The sequence below is a fragment of the Vanacampus margaritifer genome, chromosome 11, assembly GCF_051991255.1.
Source record: "Vanacampus margaritifer isolate UIUO_Vmar chromosome 11, RoL_Vmar_1.0, whole genome shotgun sequence".
In the NCBI taxonomy this organism is placed as follows: Eukaryota; Metazoa; Chordata; class Actinopteri; order Syngnathiformes; family Syngnathidae; genus Vanacampus; species Vanacampus margaritifer.
In genome coordinates, this window is record NC_135442.1 from 4,759,973 (window position 1) to 4,785,422 (window position 25,450).

Consider the following 25,450-nt stretch of genomic DNA (forward strand, 5'->3'; position numbering starts at 1 on the left):
TAAGTGTACGTTTTTACACAAGTATCCTCCTCCTGTGTGTGTGTGATTGTAGGATAAAGGAGCTTTTCCCAGGGACTGAGATTGAAATGTTTGCGCATTTCATCAGCGAGTCTTTGAAGAAGACCAAGGCCAGAGAGTTTGTTCCCTCCCAAGAGGAAATCATCGCACTTCTCACTAGACATGAAATGACCACCACCGTCTATTGTCACGGTGGAGGCTCCTGCAAGATCTCCATTAACTCTCACACCACTGCCGGCGAGGTATACATTCCTTTTCGTTTTGAAACTTCCAATGGTGGAAATGACCTTTTGGGGGCTTGTTTTTTGCTGAAGGTGGTGGAGAAGCTGATCAGAGGTCTGGCCATGGAGGACAGCAGGAACATGTTTGCCCTCTTTGAGCACAACTCTATTGACAAAGCTGTGGAAAGCAGGGTGCTGGTTGCGGACGTGCTGGCTAAATTCGAAAGGTGAGATGTCCGGCAAGTGAAGCGGGACATTCCAACTGTTAACTTTATTATTTTTTACACATTGTCACTAGACTGGCTGGCAGCGAAGAAGCCGAGGACGAAGGTCAGTGGAAGCTCTACTTCAAGCTCTACTGCTTCCTGGATGTGGAGAGCATGCCAAAGGAGGGGGTGGAGTTTGCCTTCATGTTTGAGCAGGTCAGTTTCAGGGGTGGCAAACTCATTTTTGTCCTTCAGGTTTCCTTCAGGGGGATTTTGTAACGGGCTGGGTTTGAAAAATTGATATCGAACCGATTTTCCTTTTCGAGCCTTTTTCCAATTTAATTCATAACAAAGTAGAACTTTACAGGCCCATTTTTTAATCTTTTTTTTTTAATTTTTATTTACTGTTCATGTGAATTTAAAAGTATTTTCTTACTTTTATGCAGGACCTGACTTATTGCACTTAAAGACAATTCAGATTTTTTTATTTATATTTACAATTATTGAATTAGGATAATGAAAATTATGAAAATTAAAAATTATGATTTTGCAAGGCCCACATAATGTTGTGTTCTATTGCTATAAAAACATGGAACCTACCAAAAGAAAGACTAGAGTCTCTTGTTTCATCAGGAAAAAAAATTATATATCTATCTGTTTCCGTTTTGCAGCAGTTAGCATTAGAATATAGCTAAATTTAATAATTATTCACAAACCTGTTTAAAACTGTGGGGAAAACAGCTTTTTGCAACATGGCCCTGGTTGATCTCTTATATTCTGCTGCCACCTGCTGGCCCGTTTTTGTAATAACTACCATTGCTTCAAGCGTTCTCTTCAGTTCAGAGGCTGCATCAAAGCCTTCTGTATGCTCTAGTGTAAAAAACATTTTTTTTTTTTTTTTAACGTATTAATACGTCTTTGGGGCCATGGTGATATTTAAAATAAAACGTATACGTTTTGGGGAGCAAATGAGTTAAAAAGATTTGATGTTCCACATTTAATCAATATCGGATTGAATCGGGGAAAAATCAATACCCAGCCCTAGAAGGGCTAACCAATAGCATCAATGCTGTGGTGTCCATATTGAGATGGACTGACGCAAAGTGGTCTGACGAGTCCACATTCTAAACTGTTTTTGAAAATGATGGGCTTTGTGTCCTCCGGGCTAAAAAGGAAAAGGACCATGTGGAATGTTTTCAGTGCAAAGTTCAAAAGTCAGCATCAGTGTTGGTATGGGGTTGCGTTAGTGTCCATAGCATGGCTAACTTGCACATCCGTGTTGTACGAGTACTAGAAGGGCCTGCCAGCAGTCCAGGCCCGTCTCTCATGTGAAAACCCGAGAGCCCGTTTACTTACCCCGTATATTCACACCCCGTGACATCATTGGAGGAGGAATCCAGCGCTGAGCTGCCAACTTCTCTCCTGTCCCTTCAGGCCCACGAGAGCTTAACCAGAGGCCACTTCCCGGCCCGCGAGGAGACTTTACAGCACCTGGCCGCTCTGCGCCTGCAGTTCCTCCACGGCGACAAAACCCGGGCGGCCTGGAACCTGGAGAGCGTCTACCCCGTGGGCCGGCTGCGCGCTCGCATCTTGCAGTACACCAAGGTGAGCGCGGCCTCCGGGTCCGGTCAGACTCTGGAGCGGCGCAGGACCAGCTTCCTGGACGGGACCCTGCGGCGAGGCTTGAAGACGGGTTCCCTGAAGAAGCAACGCATGGAGGAGGAGCAGATGCTGGAGATGTGGATCAAGGAGGAGATGTCGGCCACCAGGGCCAGCGTCGTGGAGAAGTGGGGCCGTCTGCACGGGCTGCTCCAGCACCAGGCCATGCTCAAGTATATGACCATCATCAAGGAGTGGACCGGATATGGATCCACGCTGTTTGATGTGGAGGTAAGTAGAATGTTTGCAAATCATCTCCTCCACTTAGAAAAGGGTTCAAGTAGGGCTTGACCAATTATTATAAGATCCACAGGAACTACTGTAGAGTCACTAACAGTAGTTGTGAAACTCTTCTTTGTTTGTGTGAACATGACTGTAATATACTGCCACCCGCTGGCTAAGTTGCGCACACCTTAAAGACGGCTCAATTCTCGAAATGTAATCGTTTGTCGCGTCTTACGCGTAGTATCTGGTGCATGTTTGTGCGCAGTGCAAAGAGGGAGGCTTCCCGCACGACCTTTGGTTGAGTGTGAGCGCTGAAAACGTGTCGGTGTACAAACGAGGGGAGCCCAAACCGCTGGAGACCTTCCCTTACGAGCACATCATATTCTTCGGGGCGCCGCAGACGTGCACGTACAAGATCACCGTGGATGAGAGGGAAATGTTCTTTGAGACGCCGCAGGTACGCACTTGCACACATTGCGAGTATACTGAGAAGAAATTGTGCCCCAAAAAAAAAAAAAAATTGTCTCTGCTTCCTCTTCATGACTGCGTGCGTTTTTTATGCGTTTCTTTTCCAGGTTGGTGAGATCACAAAGATCATGAAAGCTTACATCAACATGATCGTGAAGAAACGATGCAGTGTTAAGTCCGTGTCCAGCTACGGCAGCAACTGGATCAGATGATTGATGGGTCAAGGGTCAAGTCCAGGACTGTGCTTCCAACATGTTGGAGCAACCACAAGAGGAACAAATCAGTGCAAAAACAGCGTTTTGTGACAAGGACTCATCAAAGAAAAAAATTTGTTTTGCACCATTTCAAGCTTTGAATGTCGCTTGGAATATGTACACTGGTCCCTTTTCACATTATTTCCATTTTAGTTGAGCTTAATAAGCAACAATAAAATATGAATTACAGGCAGAACATTTAAAAAGAGCTAATATCAGCCGATTAAATTGTCTGGCCAATTAGTCAGTCGGGCCCTAATATTAACTCATTCACTGCCATAAATTCATTAAAAAAAAAAAAATAAGGGCAAGAGGCGATTACAATTTTTAATTGTAATTAATCACATGACTTCTCTAGTTAACTTGCGATTAATCACAAATTTCATATCTGTTCTAAATGTACGATAAAAAAAATTCTAGGTTTTCATACTCTTGTTAACAAAAGTGGAAAAAAGTGCCAAACTAATAAAAATTGTTCAAATTAAATTTTGACGTTTATAGCCGTCAATGGCAGTGAATGAGTTAAAAACCAAGCCTTGCTGCAAATAACGAAAATCCACACGTAATTGATACCTTTCCTCAAAAACATATACAGTATATATATAAAACTGCCTATAATTACCACAAGATGGCGCCAAAGCAATACTTTTATATTCTCGCCTCCACCCTAACAGATGCCTGCCTCAATTTGCAGTGGCATGAATAAGCACCTTCTGGCCACTATATGAGGAAATACTGTTTGCAAATATGTTTTTTTTTTCTCAAGTGGACATTTCCCCCTTTAATGAATGTTCTCCTGGAATGGAGATTCCCTCAGGTGCATTTGCGTATGACAGCTTGCCTTACTGACAGCTATTTTGGACTAATCACTTGACTTGTTATCATGCAGCCGTGGCCTTTAACTTTGTCCCGAGTATGAAAGAAGCAAGTGCGGCAAACCGATGATTGAGATAACCACTGCACTTTTGCCAAGATACTAATAGCCGAATTAGCCTAGAACGGTAGCTTCAATGTGTACGTGCGTGTATACTAAAGTGTTTTTACTGTGTGTTTTTTAGGCCACGTGGAGGGTGGGGTATTTATTTATTTGCAGTACGGATGGATTTGAGAATAAACTCAGCTGCAGTTTTGCCTGTATGATAGGAATGCATTCGGGCACACACGGCATTCACAGGAAATACGTACATAAGCTGTTAATGTGCTCAATTGTGTGCCTTGTAGTTAAGCAATTGTCTGATATTAAAACTTGCTGACGTTTGTTGCCCTCTATATACGCCAGTCAGATCACAGCTTACATGCCATTCCTAATAATAAGAATGATAATGATAATAATCCAAACATATAGATTGACGGTAGTATGCACCTCACATCCTTCGTCGTAGTGGCGTAGATCTGGTCAGCTGCCGGCGGCCACACCAGACTCTTGTTGGACGTTGCCATGAATGATGACTGTATCTTCACCTTATTGTTTTCCAGTAGAAACAAACAAACAAAAGTCATTGAAAAAAAAAAGTTTTATATTAAAAAAATTCAAGATGCTTTAATAAATTATTGTATTTCAAACAGCTTCAATTTGTGTTTTATTCTTGTCTCAATTTTTTTTCAGTTTGTGCATCCCATACTGAACATAAAGACACACACTAAAATGTCATTCGTGGATTTTTTAAATAAAAGATGTTTGTTGTTCTTTACTTGTATGGAGATTCTCTGATGTGTTTATTGGTACATTTGTTGCTTAAAATGTCAACGCTATTTTAGCTAACGCAAAATGATGACGTACCAAAGCCGTTTCGTAGCTTCGCAGCTTTTTGATGACGCACATCATGATCACTGTGACGTCACGTCACTCCCGCCTGCTACCAGAACAACGGCAACAGTTGGCAACAGTTTTAGTGTCCTTATTTCCACGAGGATTTCACTCCTCTGTCTTCCACACAATGTGTGCCTCTTACGGCGTTTTTGTTTTCCTTTTGTTCGGTCTCGTCGCCACCCAGGGGCAGATATCGACGACCTCTTCTCCTGCCGGTGAGTTTTTGACACACTTACTACGCTTGTTGTTGCCTTTTTCTTCTTCTGGGTCACATGACATCACTGTAATGTATCTTAGTCTGTTAGCTGGATTTGCTAAATTTTTTTAGCAGTCATGACTCATGAGAAGTTGAGAACAAGGATTTTGCTTTAACCCAAGTGACTATTTTTTTGGTCATACTAAGTTGAATGCGATAGTTAAAAAACACAACTTAGGTTTAACCACTTGTAAAACTAGTTTGATCTTTAGGCCTAATTTACTTTAATGACGGCGTTTTGCGACATACCTAACAATCCTACCCATTAATCCTCCCATGACTCCTTAAATCACGTGACTCTCTTATACACTTTAACACTAGGCAAGAGCCTCTTACTTTAGCTCGTTTACTTTATGTAAATCATTTTTCTATTTCTGAAACAAAGTAAAAATTGATCCCCCACCCCTATAGAAAATGTATAGGGGGAAATAAGAAAGGAAAATGAAACCCACTTAAGTCCCCTGACAGGGTCCTGCTTTAATAGTAGCCCAGGTTTATGATTAAATCAGCATGTTCTTGCTTTTTAAATATTGAATACTTAATGTTTATCCACTTATAATGATCAATCATCATTGATCTTTTTACCACACTGCACATTTGTTGCGGCTGAGTCAGGTTCAATCTTTCCAATAAGGAATGGACTGAACAAGAAACAGCCCGCAAAATGTCAAATGTTAAATATTCTAGCTATACAACAGAGCCAGTGCTGGTACTAGCAAGGCCACCACAACATGGCCTAAAAATGTCCAACACCAGGCAAATACAGCAATGGCTACATCACAGTATATCATAGTAATCTCCAAATAGCCATTTGGCATCTCGCAAGCATAGCATAGCAGTACACGCATACGGAGCAAAAAGGCAGTAAATCAAGAGGGAAAGAAATATCAGGAAAAGCCTACTAGTACATCTGACATTTATTGGGCAATCAGATGCAACTGAAGCTGTAGTTAAGGTGGAAGGAATTATATGAACAGTTCAAAATAGCAGCCAGTGTAATCATAAAACCTTCAGGCTACTCCTAGAAGTAGAAAAAAAAAAAGCCAGGAAAAGCCTACTAGAACATTTGAACTTTAAATGTTTGAGTGTTTTTTTGTGTGTGCGTGTCACTTGCAGTGTCGTGCGCCTCCAAGTCCAACAGCAGCTGTGCACAATGTCTGCAGGATGCATCTGTAAGTGTCTACTCGATTGATTCATGTTTATGTATTATTGCAGACAAACATGTTGTATATGTGTGCAGTTGAGCATACTGTATTTGTGTTGCGGCAGTGTTTGTGGTGCGCGCCCAGCCAGCAGTGCCTGAACTACCCCGTGAAGAGCATCCTGCCTCCGAGAAGCGTGTGTCCCCTCAGTGATGCCAGATGGGGCGTGTGCTGGGGTAAGACATGCAACAAACACGCCACAGGAAGGCTTGACATGCGGGTTCTTGGCATGTGATGAATAAGGAAATATTCTGTAAGCATGCAAGTGTTTAACCACTGTAATAATTCAGTTTTTCCTTATGGGATGAATAGGATTGTAGTTGTGTTTTTATATTTTTAATTGCTGTTATTATTTAATCTTTATTCGCTTTTGCCATTATTTTCTTACAATATCTTTATTTGTGTTTTTACTGATATTCCTTTTCGGTGTTTTTTTTTTTAACGATTACATTTTTCCCTTATATTTCGTTTTTTGAAAGTTATTTTTCATTATTTTTAAATTACAATTTGTTTATGTTTTTACTTTTGTTTGTATTTTACTTTAAGTATTTTTAAATGTTTTATTATTTCATTTGTGTTTCTCTTGCTGTTTTTTGATCATTTTTTTGGAAATTTTTTAATATTTAATTGAATTTTAATTTTTTTTGTATTGACAGTTTTTTTTCTTGATTTTTTTTACCTTTTAAATGTTAATGTATTTATTTATTTTTACATTTTTCTTTTGTATTTTGTAATATTTATTGCATTATATTTGTATTTTCATTATTGATTTTTATTACCTTGTCATTTTTTATATTACTATATTACATTGTATTTGTGTATTACATTTTTTTGCAATTTTCTTACATTTTATTTGTTTTATTATAGTTATTGATTTGTTTACTTTGATTTTTTAAATGTACATTTACTTTTTATTGTTTAGTTTGACATTTTTTTTAATATACTGTACTATAGTTTCATATTACATTTCTTTTTTCTTCCATTGTTCGATTGCATTTAATTAGCATTTTTAGATTGCATTATCAATTTTATTATGTTTTGTTTTTTGTTTGTTATTACCTTTGTATGTATAAAAATGTCATAATTTGATAGGATTGAGATCAATGACTTACAGCCACGTATAACGACTTGACGCTGTGAAATAATTTTGTGTTTGCGACGTAGTCAACTTCCAGACGTTGATGATCACGCTGGGTGTGCTGGGTGGCGTTTTGGTGCTGGCCATCCTCGTGTGCTGCCTGTGCTGCTGCTGCCACCGCCGCCGGCGTCAGCGAGTCAGGTGAGTCACGTGACCACGGGGGGGAACACAATGGTTCGTTATTCGTCGAGGCTGATACGGCCCGTCTCCAAAGGCGCCGCTGTAATCTACTCACTGTTCTTCACACTATCAAAGCATGAGTGGCTAAACATTTTTTCATGTTCAGAAAAAAAGGACGCAAGGCCCACTTTGACATTCTTCAACTTGGATTTTTTATTTTTTTGCCAACAAATACACTATACATGTGGCAGTGAATTTCACAACAAGCAGCAGATAGTGAGCAGTTGTTAAAAAAAAAAAAAAAAAAAGAGGGCCTGTGCTGCCAGTTTGTTAACTGTAAAACTTAAAATGAAATGAGAATTTTATCCGCTAGCTTAATGCTAGCAAAAGTTGCAAAACTAGCATCGATGTCAACCCTTCAAGCAGCAAAAAAATATATAAACACAAAGTGATGCAACAACACATGCAGACAGTATAACATATAAAAAAAAATAAGAATATAGAATTTACACAGGGCTAACTGAAAATAAATATTCTATCTTGTTTAACCTCACTTGCTAGCTTAATGAAGCCTTTACCCACACGTTGCCCCAGGGTGGCTGCTGACAACTCGTTCGCTGACCTAATCAGATTTTATTTAATCGTGGCTGCCAAAATTGTGTTCACAATTAAAATTGAATTATTTTTGCTACCTTAACTCATAGGCAAAAAATTATTAATGTTATTGTGGCTTACTGATGGGTAGTTGTGAAACACTGCTTTCGTGTATTACGGACATCTGTATTATACTGCTCCCTGGTGGCCAAGGTGGGCACAACAGATTGAGAACAATGTCAATGGGCGCTGAAGCATGGAATTATGATTCACAAACTGTTTAATTATTTACGTTTTATTAATGTTGCTACTGATAAAGAACAATATTGTAAAATGCAGTTTTCCTCTTTGTAAAATACATTTCTGATAAACAGTGTACCTTAACTCATTCACTGCCATCGACGGCTATAGACGTCCAAAATTCATTTGAACTATTTCTATTAGTTACACATTTTTTTCCCCCATTTTTGTTAACAAGAGTATGTATGAAAGCCTAGAATTTTTTTGTACATTTAGAACAGATATAAAAAAAATTGTGATTAATCGTGAGTTAACTAGTGAAGTCATGCGATTAATTACGATTACAAATTTTAATCACCTGATGCCCCTCATTTAATTTTTAATAATCTTTCTATTTTTATTTTTTTTTATAATCTTTTATTTTTTTAAGAAAAGATTATTAAAATTAGGGGCGTCAGGCCATTACAATTTTTAATCGTAATTAATCGCATGACTCACGATTAATCACAAATTGTATGTCTGTTCTAAATGTACAAAAAAATTCTAGGCTTTCATACTCTTGTTAACAAAAATGGGGAAAAAATGTGTAACTAATAGAAATAGTTCAAATTAGTTTTTGACGTCTGTAGCCGTCAATGGCAGTGAATGAGTTAAATGTTCCAAGTTTTGATCTAGTATTAATCCCAAAAAATGACACACTTTTGCAATCTTGTTATCTTGTAGGGACGACGATGAAGATTTAAGGGCCGAGCAGCAAACCCATGTGAGGAATGCACGTCAGAAAGAAAGGTAAATAAATGTCCATTTAACTAAGTAACATACGCTTCTGTATGAGTAAGGCCTGTTTGTTACTTTGGTGTTTGTTTCTGTCGCTACAGGAGGATGGAAATGCAGCTGAGGCATGACAAAATACGACAGAAATATGGTCAGGCCTATTCACTTTCTCATATTTGTTCTTTCTTGAGTACATCAGCAGTTAAAAAGCACGTGCCTGAAATTTGAAAGTATGAAAATACAAACCAAATGTGCAACAACTTTTAAAAAGAAATAACAGCAAAAAAAAATCAAATAAAATGGAAATATTTATTTGTGTGTGTGTGTTATAAGTTGAATGTGGTCATGTTGACAATTATAACATTTAAAAAAACACAGCAAAATGTTTTTTTAAAGCATGGGAATGCAAGGAAATGTATGAAAATCTTAAAATGATAAAAAAAAATAATGACAATAAAATATGCACTGTAAAACGAATAGACAATTTTGTAAACCCTTCAAATAATGAACATGAAAACAAATAAATGTAATAAAACATTAGAATAAATATAGCTAAAATTAAATTGCTCTCTAAAAATGTGGAATAAATATAATTACGAACTGTATGGTTGATAATAGTCATAGATAGAAAATAGGCAATAATGAGAACAAATTGTTATTAAAAGTCTGCTTTTAACGTTCAACAGCCTGATAGCAGAAGGAATACAAGGTTTGGATTATCTGTTGTACTCGGTGCATAATAACGGCAACATGAACAGACAGCATGCAGTCAGGTTGGCTGAGAATATACTGTGCCTTCTTTTTCACCCGCTTCTCCCTGAAGAAACACTCTTTGACCCCAATGATTTTACAACAAACCTGGACTATGCTGTTCTTGTTCTTGACAATCTGTTGAACCAGCAGATAAAGGAAAATGTCAACACACTAATACAATATGTAAAAAATTAGAAAGACAATCAGAAATATTTTTAAATAAAACATTAAACTACAATTTGCATGAAAATAAAGAAATGTTCAAGACGACCTCATTTGAGATATACAGCATTCAACAAGCCTGTAGTGCCCTCTTGTGGTGTAAATATGCGGCAGAGCCCAACTGAAAGTAAACTTAACTTCCCAAAACTTGCATTCATTTTGTGCTTTGTCTTTGCAGGTCTTAATCCCTACTTGCGCATGGACGACAACTAAAATGCCTTACTTCTTCAATTGAATTACTGCACTCAAAGTTAGCAGTTGTCTTGAGGTGAGGCATCTATTCAGGCGAAGGCTACAACTTGAGAATGTTATGCTCCAATTTAGCATGAAGAAAGAGTTGTATGTTTAACTATTGTCTTTTACTAATTGTATTTTTTTTGCCCCCCAAAAAATCAGTTAACGAAGTTGATGTACATTCTTGCTATTTTTATTTGATTTGATCTTTTTTTATCTAATTTAACACAGTCCAGCAAGAAATGGCAACTTGTATTTGAAATGACAGTATTTTCACATTGCTCTCGTTTGTACTGTATGAGTCTTGTGGAGTTGTAACATGTAATAATAATGTTTTGATAAATGTTTGTTGTGTTTGGCAACTTCCTGTTTTAAGAGCGCAATTGAGATGTTGCATAATGTTCCGCACATGTTCCGCACCTGAGTTTGTTTACACCCTTTGTTATTACTTGAGTGAAAATATAATGACAAATTCATCTTGAACTGCTCTGAATCTTCAACATGCTGCATTTCATAAGCTAGAAGATGGGTTGAAATGTTTTATCTCACACTACACCTTCAATTTTCACTTTAACACCCACACTTTTCTTGACAAATAGTTTCAACTCGCACTTTTCCAACCCCAACACCCACACGTCAAGATGAAGTTTCAATGCCCACAATTTCGCCAACAAAAGGTTTCAACACCTAAACTTTCCCCTCAGTTTTACAAATGAACAATTTCAAGTACACCCACACATTTCCAGAAAAAAATGCTTCAACGCCCTTTTACTTACTGTGAGAAAGATTTCTGCCACACTTTACCGGTTTCGACACATTTTACAACCTGCGTTTGTTTTTTAATTCTTTCCTCATTTAAAGGGAAAGTCAACTCAAAAACGTTTATTTTACAATAATATGTTGTATGTGTCCCCATTAGTCTAAATATGACTTCTGATTTAATAATCCACCCTCTATCAAGCACAGGGGGCGGCCATTTTTTTTTTGTGCTCAGGGCTCAGGCTTGCGAATGTCACATGACCAGACACAGAAACAGTTCAGCTGATTGGTCGTTGCCTGAACTCTGAGCAATTGTGATGTCATTTTCAGTCGACAGCAGGTGGCAAAATGGCTGCCCCTAAGATGGAAGAAAACGGATTGATTTTGCTGCCTAAATCATATTCCACAAAAATATGCGAATGGTGCTGCATAAAACATTGACAAAAGGTTTTAACACCCATAATTTTCCCAATTAAAGTTTTTAACACCCATACTTTTCCCAGAGGAAGCACCCACCTTTTGTGCAGCAGTACTATCGATTCATTCTATCCACCTCTCGTGAACGCGCGCAGCCCCTTCACGGCCGCGCGCAAATCGCCGCGCGCGCTCCCGCGGCTAGAGGCCCGCCCAGCGAATCGTGTCACGTGACCCCCCGTGATCGAATTACTGTTTAAATTTCGGTGCGCGCGCCTGCCGCACACGAAACGAAACGACGTCGGTCGACAGACTGCGGACGCCTCGCCGCGGCTGAATTAACAGTCGGTCTCCTCCTTCGATTCACGCGCACCTACCGCCTCACACGGGCCACAATGTCGGACGAAAAGCCAAAGGTGAGTATCCCCTCTGTTGGGAACAGCCGGGTGCTAAGCTAACGGGGCGCTAATTGGTTAGCACGGGATGCTAATGCTAAGGTAGCGGCGTTTCCACGGCTGCGTCTGGATAGCGCATTTGAGCGGGGAAGGGAGGGAGCCGGCGCTAAAACAAAGGTTGGCACTTTTGGACAATTTGGTCAAACTAAGCAAGGTTTGACACATTTTCTTAGCGTAACTCAGTCGAAGTGAAAGTTCTATGAGGATATTTTGCGTCCTGTTCGGCTCGGAGCGACGTCCCACTAGATAAACGCAGTAGCCCGCTCCTTTCGTTTGCGCCATTGTGGCTTTCTGCGCCAGTTTTCCAACACGGGTTAGCTCGACGTGCTAACCGATGGCTAGCATGGCCGGCTGGAAAGGCAGACGCACATTAACCTCGCTATGTTTCTCATCTTTACGGCACTGTTGTACCTGACGACTTTCGTTGTATCTACGTGTGTGCAGGAAGGAGTGAAGACCGAAAACGACCACATTAACCTGAAAGTGGCCGGTCAAGATGGCTCGGTGGTACAGTTCAAAATCAAGAGGCACACTCCTCTCAGCAAACTCATGAAGGCGTACTGTGAACGGCAGGTAACGTGCGACTCTTGATGCTGTGCAGCCTGTTGACAAATTTGTATTGTGCTCACATCCTGGAGTGATTTCTGTCTATGTCCAGGGACTGTCGATTCGTCAGATAAGGTTTAGGTTTGATGGGCAGCCAATAAATGAGACGGACACACCTTCACAGGTTGGTCACACACCATAGTTATTTCCTACTGATATTAATATTGCACTAATGCAATATAGTAATTTTTCTCGGGGTTGCATGGTAAAAACGGCAGTGAAAAGCACAATTGCACTAATATAGGATTCCATTGCTAAAAATGCATTTTCAGCATTTTAAGATTCAAGTTGCCCTGCCATACACCCTGATTTTAAAGTCAGTGTACTTACCGTACAGTGTATCGCAGGGATAAAGTCCTGACCCACCATTCATAGGAGAAAATACAAGAAAGAGAGACATGCATCCAGCTTTTTGCCACACTGCTTGTATACTTATCAGGGTCATGGATGACCGGGAGAGGCAAGGTTATATAGCCTGAACTGATGGAGGGACATGGATCGCTAACCTTTTTTGAAAGTGAGAGCTACTAATTTGGTTGCAGATGTATTGCGAACAGCTACCACTTTGATGTACACTTGTGATACAATTTGCTCAGATGGCATTTTATTATGTAGAACTGATATTAAATAATGTCAATACTGATACCGACTGAATACTGATCATGGTAATGAACAGTCAACTAGAAATCTCTGTGTTTACATTTTCAGCAATCATTTCTACATTACTAGGAAATCATTATGTCCCTTGAGTTATTTTTAGAACATGTATGTAGGCTACTCGCGGTGGTGGTTGGTGACCGGGTACCAGCAACATACAGAAGCATACGATACTCCCAGGCGTAGTGTGAGCATCCTGTGAGAATGACTACTGTATTTCGAGAGTTTAGTTGGCGATCTTCTTGGACTTAATTAGGCAACATCTCTTCCAGTGGACCTCAGTGCTACATGGCATATGTTGGCGCAATGTGGTATTGCACTGAAGGCGCCCAACTCTATAAACTTTTTTTTTTGGGGGGGGGGGGGTTCAAAATAATGCCATAGGGCACCCCAAAACATTGAATGTTTCCTAAATGCAGATGGAGATTGGACGCCTTTATTACTGGGTCTTCATGTTAAGAGTAAACAAAGCTCACCTTGCAGTGTTTATTCTGTTCTTTTGCCATTATTGTGACTTGGCCCTTTTGTACTGAGCAGCCAATATGCATCATCACACTTTTTGTCATAAATGCGGGGAGGCTCCTATCGTGGCATCAGGAGGAAGCCAACGCACGTGTGGAGTTAATGTTTAGGTGCTGAAGTGTGACGAGTTGTACAACTAATGTGGTTTTGTTTGTGTCATACAGTTGGAAATGGAGGACGAAGACACTATTGACGTGTTCCAGCAACAGACAGGAGGAGATAATTCTTAAGTGGAGAGACTCCTCTTTGGGGAGTGCCTCAACGTCAGTTTTTCATGTTGTAATAGTTTATTGTTTCCTTTCTTTATTTTTCCTTTAAAAAAAGAAAAGTTTCTCCCCCCAATTTGCTGCCCGGCTTTTCACCACAAGCGATTTTTTACAGGTCTGCGAATCAGGATAATGCGAAGCGGTTTATTTAAAACGAAGACCATATGTGTGTCTTAATGACAGAATCACATCATTTCATCACACCCTTATTTGTTGTCTGTTTGGGGGTAGCTGTATTTGCAATGATTCGAATCAATGTTTGCAGAGAAACATACATATGAATGATGTAGCTCTGTATGTGACGTCTTGCTCGGGGCACATTGAGCTGAATGCTAAAAACAGTCACATCATGTTACTGGACCAAAAGGAGAAAAAAAACGCTAAATAAAGTGTTCTTTTTTTATAATGCTTGGCTTTGTGTCAAATGCAAACTTCTGTCATTTGCACTTACAAAGTTTTTCCCCCAGCCCCAATTAATTGGGTGGGAGAAACGTAACCACTATGGTGTTTTTGGTGTAAAGTAAGATCAGCAATAGTCTAACCCCATACCATTAAGTTTTAGCAGCTTCAAGCAAGTAAAAATGCATAACGCTAGTCGAGGACAGTACTGTTATTTACCTTTAGAAGTTGGAGTACAGTGCAATACATATTACATACACTAGAGGTCAGCATTGTCTAACTATAACCGTTTGAGAAGAGCCGGTCCCGAGTACCTTTTAGCCTCACAGCATAATTGCCGAAATAATTTTTAGCTTGCGGTCACAGCGTCACTATAAAAAACAATGACAATGGGTTATTATGCTATCAGGCTATACACACACACACACACACACACACACACACACAGGGTGGGCAGAGGGTACGGTTACACCTGCATTTTACACAGCTGATATATTTTATTACATAAATTCCTGTATGTATTTGTTAATATATATATATATATATGCTCAGTTTGAATTAATGAAGAAAGAAAGAAAAGATAGCTGCTGGCGCCGGTGTCCAGGCTTTGAGCGTCAAGTTATACCTTCCCGGCTCGCAGCCGTTTATTTCCTCATTCACGGCCCTTTTTCGGTTAGAATGCGATACAAACTTTTTATTAGGCCCCCGACGGACCGTACAATTGATGGCACAACAAGAATGAACCGTCTGCTTCTCTTAATCCTCCTCCAAATGTGCAAAACCATCAAACTCGATGTAAAACAAGTTTCTTGCCACTCAGCTCCCGATTCTTCCCGTGATGCAACGCGCGAAACATAAACAATGACGTAACACAGGATCCTCCTCTTCTGAATGCTTTCCGGGCACTTGAGACGTCAAAATGAACCCCCAGCACTTAGTAAAAAGCATACTAATAAGCCAGAGAAATCATCAATTTGTGCAAACGTGCATCCCGTGACTCCATATTGTTACAACTTACTCTCTAATAAAAAGCTGAACAGCCAAATTTGAACAACGAGTTTCCTACGTCATCACATTTTGAGACCAAGATGATGCATAACAACTGATCAACAGTATCTTATTGTCACAACCGAGACCGGAGGAGTCACAAAGAGGCATACAAGTGCACATCTTTGAAAGTCATTCATGGATCAAATATGCATTTTGCCTGCAGCTTTTGTTTACAGAGCAGCAAGTTGTGCAGAAACTCTTAAAACACAGAATTATTATTATTTAATTTTTAGAAACGGTATAAAATTACATTGACCTGTAAAGGTTTCAATGCATTTTAGCTTCATTCTGCAATTTTATGCCTAACTTTTTGTGATTCTCGTGTTATTTATGACCTACAAGCAGGATAAGACAACCATTGTTAGTCCCACGATAGGAACATTTTATAGAAAAAAAAATTAAACTTATCTTAACACTTATAACACAATTGCGTCACATTTTCTCATTATGATCGTGTTACAATTTGAACAAAAAGACACTTGTGGCTGCATTCACAGCTCATTCACTGTACCTTATGTCATGTGACGTTGTGCTGACTGCACACAGTTTGTGCATTATTCAGTGTAACAGATGGCTCATTGAAAACATGTTCAAGCATTTCAAATTAAAAAAAAAAAAGGGCCCTCCAGTTCAATATTTGACATTCTCTCAGCTGCACTGATTTGCTAATAAGATACAATGTTGAAAATATATATTCACGATGCAAGCAATCCATGCATTTTATACTATACACTATGCGTGGTGGGAATAGCAATTGATTATAATGTATGGACCTCATATTCGTGTTTGTATTAGTGACTGGCTATTGCACAACATATCTTCATTTGTCTCCCAAATTATATAAGCAATCGCTTAATAACATGGCAAAAGAAGAAGTAAGAATAATAAATCCTGTGGTTCAGCGATGATGGACACAACAGGAGTGAAGGGGGGGAGGGACGGCGGCAAATCAAGTTAACGTGCAGCACGTAGTGATCGTATGAGGTCAGTCGCATCCAGCTAACCTCACACGTGACGTGACGCGCTCCAGCTGCCTGAATAGAAGCAGTGTGTGCGTTGTTGTGCGTGTGCGGACAACCACTCGCTCCACTCGTCTCCACAGCTCCCAATGCTGATGTCACCCTCGCTTTGTCGTCCCCACCCTTGTCCGCACATGTATCAATGACTGTGATTGCGCTGTCTTCATAAATTGAATCTCAAGTTAAGATATAGGATAACCAGAACACCACATGAGCCAAACACGCCCTCTCAGAAATATAGACCAGACCTCGGGCAACAACATTAACTCATTCATTGCCGGGGACGTTTATTTTCGTCAATTTGAATCCAACCCTTAACTGCAACCAATGAATATATTCGTCAAGTACATTTTCAACGGGTAAAAAAGCCAAAAATATCGTTTTATGAATGACATGGTTTCCTAACAATTTGGTTTATTACCAAATTTCTACAGGAAAATTTACCTCGATTTACACATTTTTGGGGGGTTTACAAATAGTCTTGGTCTGGCCACAGAAAGCTCAGAACTTTGTGCAAACAATAATTTATAGCGAAACCACTGTTATTTCATTATCACAAATTGTATTTACATGTATTTCTATATTGCACAGTATTTATTTTTAACCACACTGATCAAAATAAGGTAAATATAATGTTGTTCTGTGGTTGGAACGGATGAATCACATTTCCATTAACTTCAATTGGAAACATTCCCTTCGTTAACAAATGTTTTGATATGAGAACTGCGTAAGGCAAAAAATATCATTCCTAACCCGAGATTCCACTATAAATAATTTTGCCATCAAATGCCTTTTTGTCTTGTTTTTGTTGTTTTAGTTTGAGGTGTTACAAAAGCAAAATATAAGCATCACAGTCACTTTTCAGTTTCTTCACTTTATTTTAATTTTATTTTTTAAATCAAAAGCAAGTTTTACTGTTCATAACCAAAGAAGAAAAAGTTATTATTAGTTATAATAATAGTAATAGTTATTTTCCTAAATTTTGGTTTGTCTGATTTTTTTTTTTCAGATCGGGGGCACTTGTGATTCAGCCCAAGGGGCGGGCTTGGAAAAATGCTGTCTTTTCATTGGCCAGTGAAGTTAAAGTTGAAAGTTGAAGTTTGTCTTTGACTACTTTTAACTGGCACAACACCGGGGCGCAAATTCATTAATTTTTAACTCTCTAGTGCCATTTGATTGGGTAAATAATTTTCCTCACGGGATGTGTAAAGTTTGTAGCAATATAATTCCCTTAATGTGTACTTGTTTGACTTCTCTTCCTGTTTAGGGGCACGGACGAGTCAATCGAACGTAGCAGTCTGCGGACTTTGCCTAGCAACAAGTTTCCGGGGTCGCTTACCTGAAAGACTGTGCCTCATAAAGTGTACACTTTGATGCTACGGTGTTTTTAACGGTAACGTGGGCTACGTATGCACGTTTGTCTTTGAAAGACAAAGCAAAACGTTAAACAGGCACTTACACGTAAATAAAATAGTATTTATGTCGTCTAAAAACGCCGCGAACCCCCCCAACCAGGAGTGTTCCTTGTTTTCGGGGACTCAAAGTACCACAATGCAATAGAAAAAAAAATGTCATCTCCTTGGCTACGGCTTTAGTGGAGCAACGCCCCGGAGGAAAAGAAGACCAAGTAGGAGGCTCGGCCCGGTTGAAAGGAGTCATTGTGGTGCGGGATGAGCGTGTGTGAAGCCGAAGTGACCGTGTGTGTGTAAGTTTGGACTCCCTCCTCCTCTTCTTCCTCCTCCTCCTCCTTGACTATCTTCTCAGCAGAGGAGGGATTAGTTAATGAGCACACACACATACACACATCACCTCTTCGTCGGGGATACTCCGCGACGTGGAAAGTCAGCGCAAAGCGTGAATCATGCCCCTCGTCACCCTCGCCGACTGGAAGCGCGATCGAAATTGGGCGAAATTCGGATAACAGCAAGAGAAGTTTCCAGGTCTCGCTTCCGACCAGCGCCGCCCGCCTCTCCTCCGCATTGTGCCGCCGGGAAAATGCGTCCTCACCAGGGGCTCGCCGCGTTCCGCTGCCCCCCTCCTCACTCCTCACATGTGCTCTATATGTTGAACTGAGCACGGGCAAGGAACAGAATTTTTTAATTTTTTTTTTTTAAACACGTGTGGATACTTTTTATTTGTAGGTTGAACTAAGCAACTGGTCGCTCCAACTCAACATGGGGAACGCAGGGAGCATGGACCAGCACACGGATCTCAGGGGACATAACATGCCCTTAAAACTACCCATGCCGGATCCGGGGGAGCTGGAGGAAAGATTCGCTATCGTTTTGGTGAGTAAAAAAAAAAAAGAAAAAAAGTTTTCAAACGTATGCTTGCTCTTTGTCCGTCCCGGGACAGCTGTGCTCGTATGGGTTGGACCCCTGGTAGTCACGCGTCCGATATCTTTTGTTGTTAGCACAACCTGGTGGGAGACCAACTTACTAAAGATCATAGTGTCATGTTGCTTCTGATTACTGGCTTTCTCAAAACGTTTTGAGGAGAATTAGCATATCTGACCATAACATCACTTTACATTGTACAAAAACTCAGAAAAGTAAACCAGTGAATGGAAAGCTCAATTTGGGATTCATGCCTAAAGTTTGGCAAGCCCTGCTACGGGATAACATTTTTCAGGAGCTGGAAAAAACCCTCTTTGACTAAGGCAGTAAATCGCAAACATTTTTCAACAATTAAGGAAAAACTCATATATTGGAATAAAAGTGAAATATAACAGAACTGTGCATAGTGAATTTTTTGCATACGACACTTAAGAATTCAACTCGTGATTTCATAACAATAAAGCAAACCTTTTCCAACTTTATGAGGTCATTTGTTAGTGGCTGGACCATCTGTCACCTTGTAATAAACACTGTAGAGAACATGCGCGGTATTGATCGGGACAATCTTGTGTTGTGTTATGTTGAGCTAAAACCAAAGCAGACAAAGTTAATAAGTTTCAAGCAGACTGCCATAATACTATGTAATACACGAGACATGGCTGAGGAACTCTTGCTTTGTAGTTTTTAGCTAGTGTTAAAATCTGATTTGGCTGATGTAATCTTGCTCAGTTTTGAGTTGTCATTGTGGATTTAGCACAACTTCCAATAGTTGACATTGTGTTATGCTTTAAAAAAAAAAGAAAAGAAAAAGTTGGTACGGTAGTGAATTTAGTAGGTCGTAGAATAACAAATAGAAGCAAAGCTAATTGTTAGCTTGATCTGTTAGCTCTTAGCTTGATTTGTTATCGCAAACACTTCATTTTTAGTGAATTTAGTAGGCCGTAGAATAACAAATAGAAGCTAGGCTAACTCTTAGCTTGATCTGTTAACTACATCGTGGTCGCAAACACTTAATTTTCAGCATTTTAACTGTGCTGAGCTGCTTGGGAGGCACATTGTACACCCGAACAACACCAGTTAAGGATTTGTGGTTGTAAATATTAAACAGGTTTGTTTAGCATTTGTGATTGTTAGCTTGACTGTTTTCTGAGGGGAAAAAAATCACTCTTAACACACCTCATAATGTGGGATAGCGACTTTTCGTAGTGTAGTGAATAAAGCCTGGATTATTTTCATTTTTTGATTCAAAGTTGTTAATCGAGACTTTGTAGGTAATATTTCTGGCTGTACATCATAGTCAAGGAGATTATTTGCTAGCCGATAAAGGCCGCAGAAGACGAAAAGTGCAGTCGAGCAGCTGGCTTGAAATTTGAGCAGTTTCAGAAATATGGGTCAAACGTGATTGTCGCCCGCACATTGTGCCCTCATAAACATTAGCGGCTTAGCAAGTAAAGGAACTTGGCTCGAGACAGCGACTTTTTGCGGCTATGCGATCCAAAAAAAAAAAGTGAGACTAGGTTAAAATGTTCCTGCTCCATTCATGCGTGCTTTCAAGTTGGAGGTCGACCAAGCGAGATCCTTGTGCGTTGTTTGGGTGGGACGGATGCTTCCTAATGAACTGATAAGAATGACTTGACCTGACATCACATATTGCATATAAACTTTAAAAAAAAAATGTTTTTATAACAGTGGTCTGTCATGGTTTGGCTTCATTTTGGAAACATCAAAACAAACCTTGTCCACAATTATTTGTTTTTACTCATTGACTGTTTTGTTGAAATTAAAAGATAATGTCATGATTCTGAATCTCGTCCACAGTATAAAAGCGCTCTTAATGCATAGACAAGCAGCTCTGAATGATCAATTCATATTTTTGCTCACTTTAGAAATGGCTTGTTTAAACAAAAGGTTCAGCTGCCGCGTATCAGGTCCAGATGTACAGTAAATACCTGGAAATGAAGGATAAACTGCTGATCTTGAGCTCATCTTAGTCTTTAGCCACCAAATCCAGATGTTTTCGATGCAAAACCAAAAGCCTCGCTGTCCCAATACTTTTGGAGAGGAGTGTATTTCAGTCATGTGACTCACACGCAGTTTTCAGCATTGACGGTACAACGATAATGAAGATCGATTTGAAAAACAGCACGTCACGTTCCGCTGCCATGAACAAACAATATGTCTTCAGGACACAGCATGAGGGACAAATCCTCCCTTTCCTCCTTCCTCCTCGCTGCCAGTGCGCCGCCGCCGCCACTCTTGATGGCATGGAAGGCCTCCAGCATTAGAGGAATTTAACAGCCTAATCGCAGGGTTTAAGCCTTACTTACTGTCATTTAAACTGTAAACGTGTGTGCCTTGAACTTGATTGCCTTTGTGATGACAATGCCTGCTTATCACGTAGAATTGAAATCAACATGGCTGCTGATTAACCACCACGTCACCTACTCATTAATCGGGGTTGCAGTGACAAAACTTTGCACTGGTGACTTGTAATGATTAGTTATATCTAAATTATATCTGTCTTTCGATTGACAATGATTTTTGCTTCAATCTACAGATGTGCAAGGAATTTTTAATGATCTACTCCAGTCTGACTTGCTAATGCTAATTAGCGCGCTACTCGCGGCACCTTTATCACTCAAAAGAACGGCTCCACGCTGAAAAAAAAAACTTTCATTGGAATAACTTGATCGTGACTTTTTCCTTCTACTCTCTAATGTGGCTACAACTTAACTGTGTATTAGACCGCGTGGAACCACACTGCCCCTAAGTGGCCAAACCGGGTACAACATGAACAGCGCTCCCAATAAAGGCACACACAGACAAAGGCAAGACAGTATGAAATAATTTAAATAAAATCGATTTTGGGACATTTAAAATTGATTCTGAATCGTACAAAATGAGAATCGCGATTCTTATGAGAATCAATTTTTTTTGGGGGGGGGGGGGCACAGCCCTAATTTTGCATTAAAGTGGATTACAAAAGCACCCCCCCACCGATTAGTGATTGGTGTACGTACTTCGTATTTGTAAAGTGATTTTAAAAAAAGTGGGATTGATGTTGTACTATGTTACTAGTTTGGTCATTGTTATCCAAAGGAAAAACAAGACGTTTTTCCTGAAGGACTACAGAAATCAGTTACATTTACTTTTGATATGCTGAAATCAGAGGAATTGGACAATTTAAAATAAAACAAAATGGCTTCAAACGATTACTGGATTATTAAATTGGTGTCGATTAACTCATTCACTGCCATTGACGACTACAGACGTCAAAAATTCATGTAAACTATTAGTTTTAACTTTTTTTTTTCAATACATTAAATTTATTTTTTACTGTACATTTATAAAATATATAAAATTTGTGATTAATTGTGAGTCAACTATTGAAGTCATGCGATTAATTACGATTACAATTTTAATCGTCTGACGCCCCTTATTTTTAATTATTTTTTTTAAATTAGGGGCATCAGGCGATTTTTTTCTTTTATTGTTATTAATCACATGACTTCACTAGTTATCAAATCTGTTCTAAATTTACAATCATTTTTTTCCTAGGCTTTCATACTCTTGTTAGCAAAAGTGGAAAAAATGTTAAACTCCTAGAAATAGTTCAAATGAATTTTTGACATCTATAGTCGTCAATGGCGGTGAATGAGTTAATTTGTTAATCGGTGAATTTTGACAGCTCTAGTTGGTGTGTGGCAAATGAAGAAGACATTTCCCCACAATGGTTGAACATTTAAGAAGTGACGTACGCTCTCAAATCGAAGAATAGGTCAAGAAAAAGTCCTTCGCAATCACACAAGCATCAAATAAGTAGCAGTTTCTTTGGGTATGACGCAAGCTGCCCTTGAAATCTCCATCTCACAAATTCCCAGAGCGTTGATCTTCTCTGCCATGATAAGAGACACAATCACGCGTCCTTGGCCGCGTCGTGAGCCGTAATCTAAATCCAAATAGTCATTGTTTAAAGAACAAGAGCGGTGCCATATAAATCGTGCCAATCAAGGGTTAATAGTTGGTTAGTGTGTCTGAGAGGCAAGTTTTTACAAGCGTTTTGCTATCTGAAGCATGATTAGCCCTCTCCATGTTGATTTTTTTTCCGCCTTCCCTGTTGATCAAGTCTGTACTTTAGCCAGAATCTGATCACGTCAACGAAGCTCCTTGAGTGCAAATGAGCGTGTCAAACGCCGCCAGTCGACCTCGGGAGCAATGGGAGCGGATGCCGGCGCCCCGGGTCTCGCGTTGCCGAGGTGGAGATGTTTTCAGTCGTAGTGTGTCAACGAGCCATATGGGGGACTTGAGCTTTATGCCTTGTCGTCTGGCCAGATTACATTTAAGCTCATTTGCGGGAAGGCCAGCTCCACTGACAATGAGCTGTTATGGGTTCGGCGTTATCGCTAATGCTCATCAGATGAATCACTTGAGGGATTCCTCACTCAGCTCACAGTGACAACTTGCACCCTTATTTTTATTTTATACACACATTTCTGTAATTGGCATTTTCAAACGAACAATGAGAAAGCGCTCTTCGCATCTTTTCGCTCACTGCTTTTGGGTTTCGATGGGTGACTCATAGTTTGGACCAGAAGTATTCGGACAATTACAGAGCGTCGACATTCCGCTTTAATTGAAGAGGATTCACAAAAATGTCACACTCCAAATTCCTCCCTGGCCTCCATGTTTGCGGCCCTTGCTGCCTTCAATTTTGTCTTGGCCATTGAAGAGTACGATTTTAACTCATTCACTGCCATTGACAGCTATAGACGTCAAAAATTCCTTTGAACTATTTCTATTAGTTTAACTTTTTTTTTCTTCCAATTTTTGTTAACAAGAGTATGAAAAGCTAGATTTTTAGTACAGATATAAAATTTGCAACATGCAATTAATTACGATTGCAAATTTGAATTGCCTGATGCCCCGAATTTTTAATAATCTTTTCTCCCCCAAAAATTATATTTATTTATTTTTAAAAATGTTTTAATAAATCTTTTTTTATTTTTAAGAAAAGATTATTAAAAATTAGGGGCGTCAGGTGATTACATTTTTTAACCGTAATTAATCGCATGATTTGGGATTGACGAAATTATTTTTGTTTAGTTTCCGTTGACGAAATTAACACTATTCGGCGCTCTGTAGAAGAGATGCAAATAGAGTGCCAAACGGGGCTTCTCTCAAAGTGGACTTGATGTTAACTCTTTGACTGCCAAAAACGTTAAATAACGTTTAGTAAAACCCTAGGGAGGAGTGCCAAAGACGTTAAAAGACGTTTGTTTCAAAACAGAGGTGAAACTAACCATTTTCTATTGTTGATTACTGAAAAACGGAATAAGGTAGAAACAAACTTTTTTGTCTGATGAAAGATGAGAGTCCAATCTTTCATTTGGTAGTATGTGTGTTTCCATAGTCCAAACACATAATTTTCTGTGGACCTTGAAAGATCAGTCAAAATGCTTAAATCGGCTGGCACCCACGGCATCCCTTTTCTGAAAACGTCTGGCAGTCAAAGAGTTAATCAACTTTTGGTGCCATGGTCAGGTGTTCTCATGTTTTTGGTCATATAATTGAAGGTGAAGGGTTAGGGTTAGCAGTTCGGTTCCCAGGAAGTGACTCATCTAGCCCTGCTTGTTTTTCCCATGTTGACTCTTCTTCATTAAAAAGCCGTACAATAGCGATTGTCTAATCGGCATCGGGCGAACAGCAGCCCGAACCCGTGCAGCAATGCGAGCGAACAGTGGCGTTCTTTATTTTGCTCGGAATCCAACACAGAGCCTGGCACCGGACCCAGAACCGGCAGCCATTGAGAGGCCACCCCATCGCAGGAAGCTGGCCACCAATTAGCCATGAAATGAAATGCTTGGGGTGCGACATCGTCAGGCAGCCAGCGTTAGGATCTCTCTTGGGGAGGGGGTGCGAGGTGATAATGTGCCAGTTCCATCCCCAGAGTGGAGCCCGAAGGCATCTTGTCTGACTGGCAGCGGCTCAGCAGATTATGTAAGAACAGATCTCTTGGGCTGTGTGCTGGGCCTCTCTCGGTATTGTTCTTCTCAGGTCACTTCGAGGCTGTTTGCTTCTCGCTCCACTGCTTGGGTGGCAGACTTCTGACTAAGACTGATACTGAGATTAATTCTTGAATGCCAGCTTTCAGTAAGAATCGTTTTGACCCGGCCGTGATCTGCTGTACTCTGGAACTCCCTCGGCCAAAAAAAATGGCGATGCAAGTGTCTTGCATTTAGTGGCGTAAACTTTTTCACAAGATCCTAAATGATACTTGTGGAGGTTGTAAAAATACAAAGGGAGACATTCAGAGCTGCTTTTATACAAGTTAACTACATTATTAACTACCATATTGTAAAAAGTTAACCATTGTTAAACATACTATAAAAACACAAATACGAAATGTCAATTGTGAGTCACAATTATGTGCTGTTAGTCCATCGCACTAGCGTCAAAATAACCGAGGTAAAAGCTAAAAACGGCAAAAAGACTTTCATAACACATGCAGTCAAGCTAGACATAAGTCGAATGTTGAATCCGCATCCTTAAAATGGATAGTTTAAGAAACTCTGG

The 25,450-nt window shown here is 39.7% G+C and overlaps 4 protein-coding genes across 18 annotated transcripts in view; all 4 read left to right on the top strand.

The window, feature by feature from the left end:
* myo10l3 (myosin X, like 3) overlaps positions 1–4,623 on the top strand; it is a 71,210-nt gene extending 66,587 nt beyond the window's left edge. For both annotated transcript variants that reach the window (XM_077579913.1, XM_077579914.1), the window contains 6 exons: positions 53–260; positions 333–466; positions 538–661; positions 1,880–2,335; positions 2,595–2,786; positions 2,905–4,623. In XM_077579913.1, the coding sequence (XP_077436039.1) occupies positions 53–260; positions 333–466; positions 538–661; positions 1,880–2,335; positions 2,595–2,786; positions 2,905–3,009 (1,219 nt within the window). In that variant the 3' untranslated portion in view covers positions 3,010–4,623. The remainder of the gene's footprint in view (positions 1–52; positions 261–332; positions 467–537; positions 662–1,879; positions 2,336–2,594; positions 2,787–2,904) is intronic.
* Positions 4,624–4,869: 246 nt separating this feature from the next.
* Positions 4,870–10,777, top strand: LOC144061034 (pituitary tumor-transforming gene 1 protein-interacting protein-like). The gene is made up of 7 exons (XM_077581055.1): positions 4,870–5,076; positions 6,234–6,289; positions 6,387–6,495; positions 7,484–7,598; positions 9,135–9,200; positions 9,290–9,336; positions 10,339–10,777. Exons 1-7 carry the CDS (start codon positions 4,875–4,877, stop codon positions 10,371–10,373), a joined length of 630 nt encoding a protein of 209 aa, XP_077437181.1. The 5' UTR covers positions 4,870–4,874; the 3' UTR covers positions 10,374–10,777.
* Positions 10,778–11,816: 1,039 nt separating this feature from the next.
* Positions 11,817–14,479, top strand: LOC144060198 (small ubiquitin-related modifier 3-like). The gene is made up of 4 exons (XM_077579474.1): positions 11,817–11,983; positions 12,467–12,595; positions 12,681–12,752; positions 13,972–14,479. The coding sequence occupies exons 1-4, from the start codon at positions 11,963–11,965 to the stop codon at positions 14,035–14,037; spliced, it is 288 nt and encodes a 95-aa protein (XP_077435600.1). The 5' UTR covers positions 11,817–11,962; the 3' UTR covers positions 14,038–14,479.
* Positions 14,480–17,623: 3,144 nt separating this feature from the next.
* The window catches only part of fmnl2a (formin-like 2a), a 49,513-nt gene continuing 41,686 nt past the window's right edge, over positions 17,624–25,450 (top strand). For 3 of the 14 annotated variants that reach the window (XR_013295868.1, XR_013295870.1, XR_013295869.1), the window contains exon 1: positions 17,624–18,829. Coding sequence is in view for 11 of the 14 variants with exons in the window: in XM_077579455.1 (XP_077435581.1) it covers positions 18,716–18,829 (114 nt within the window). In the remaining 3 variants the exon portion in view is untranslated. The remainder of the gene's footprint in view (positions 18,830–25,450) is intronic. The other 11 variants (XM_077579455.1, XM_077579454.1, XM_077579458.1 and 8 more) reach the window with 8 other exon arrangements.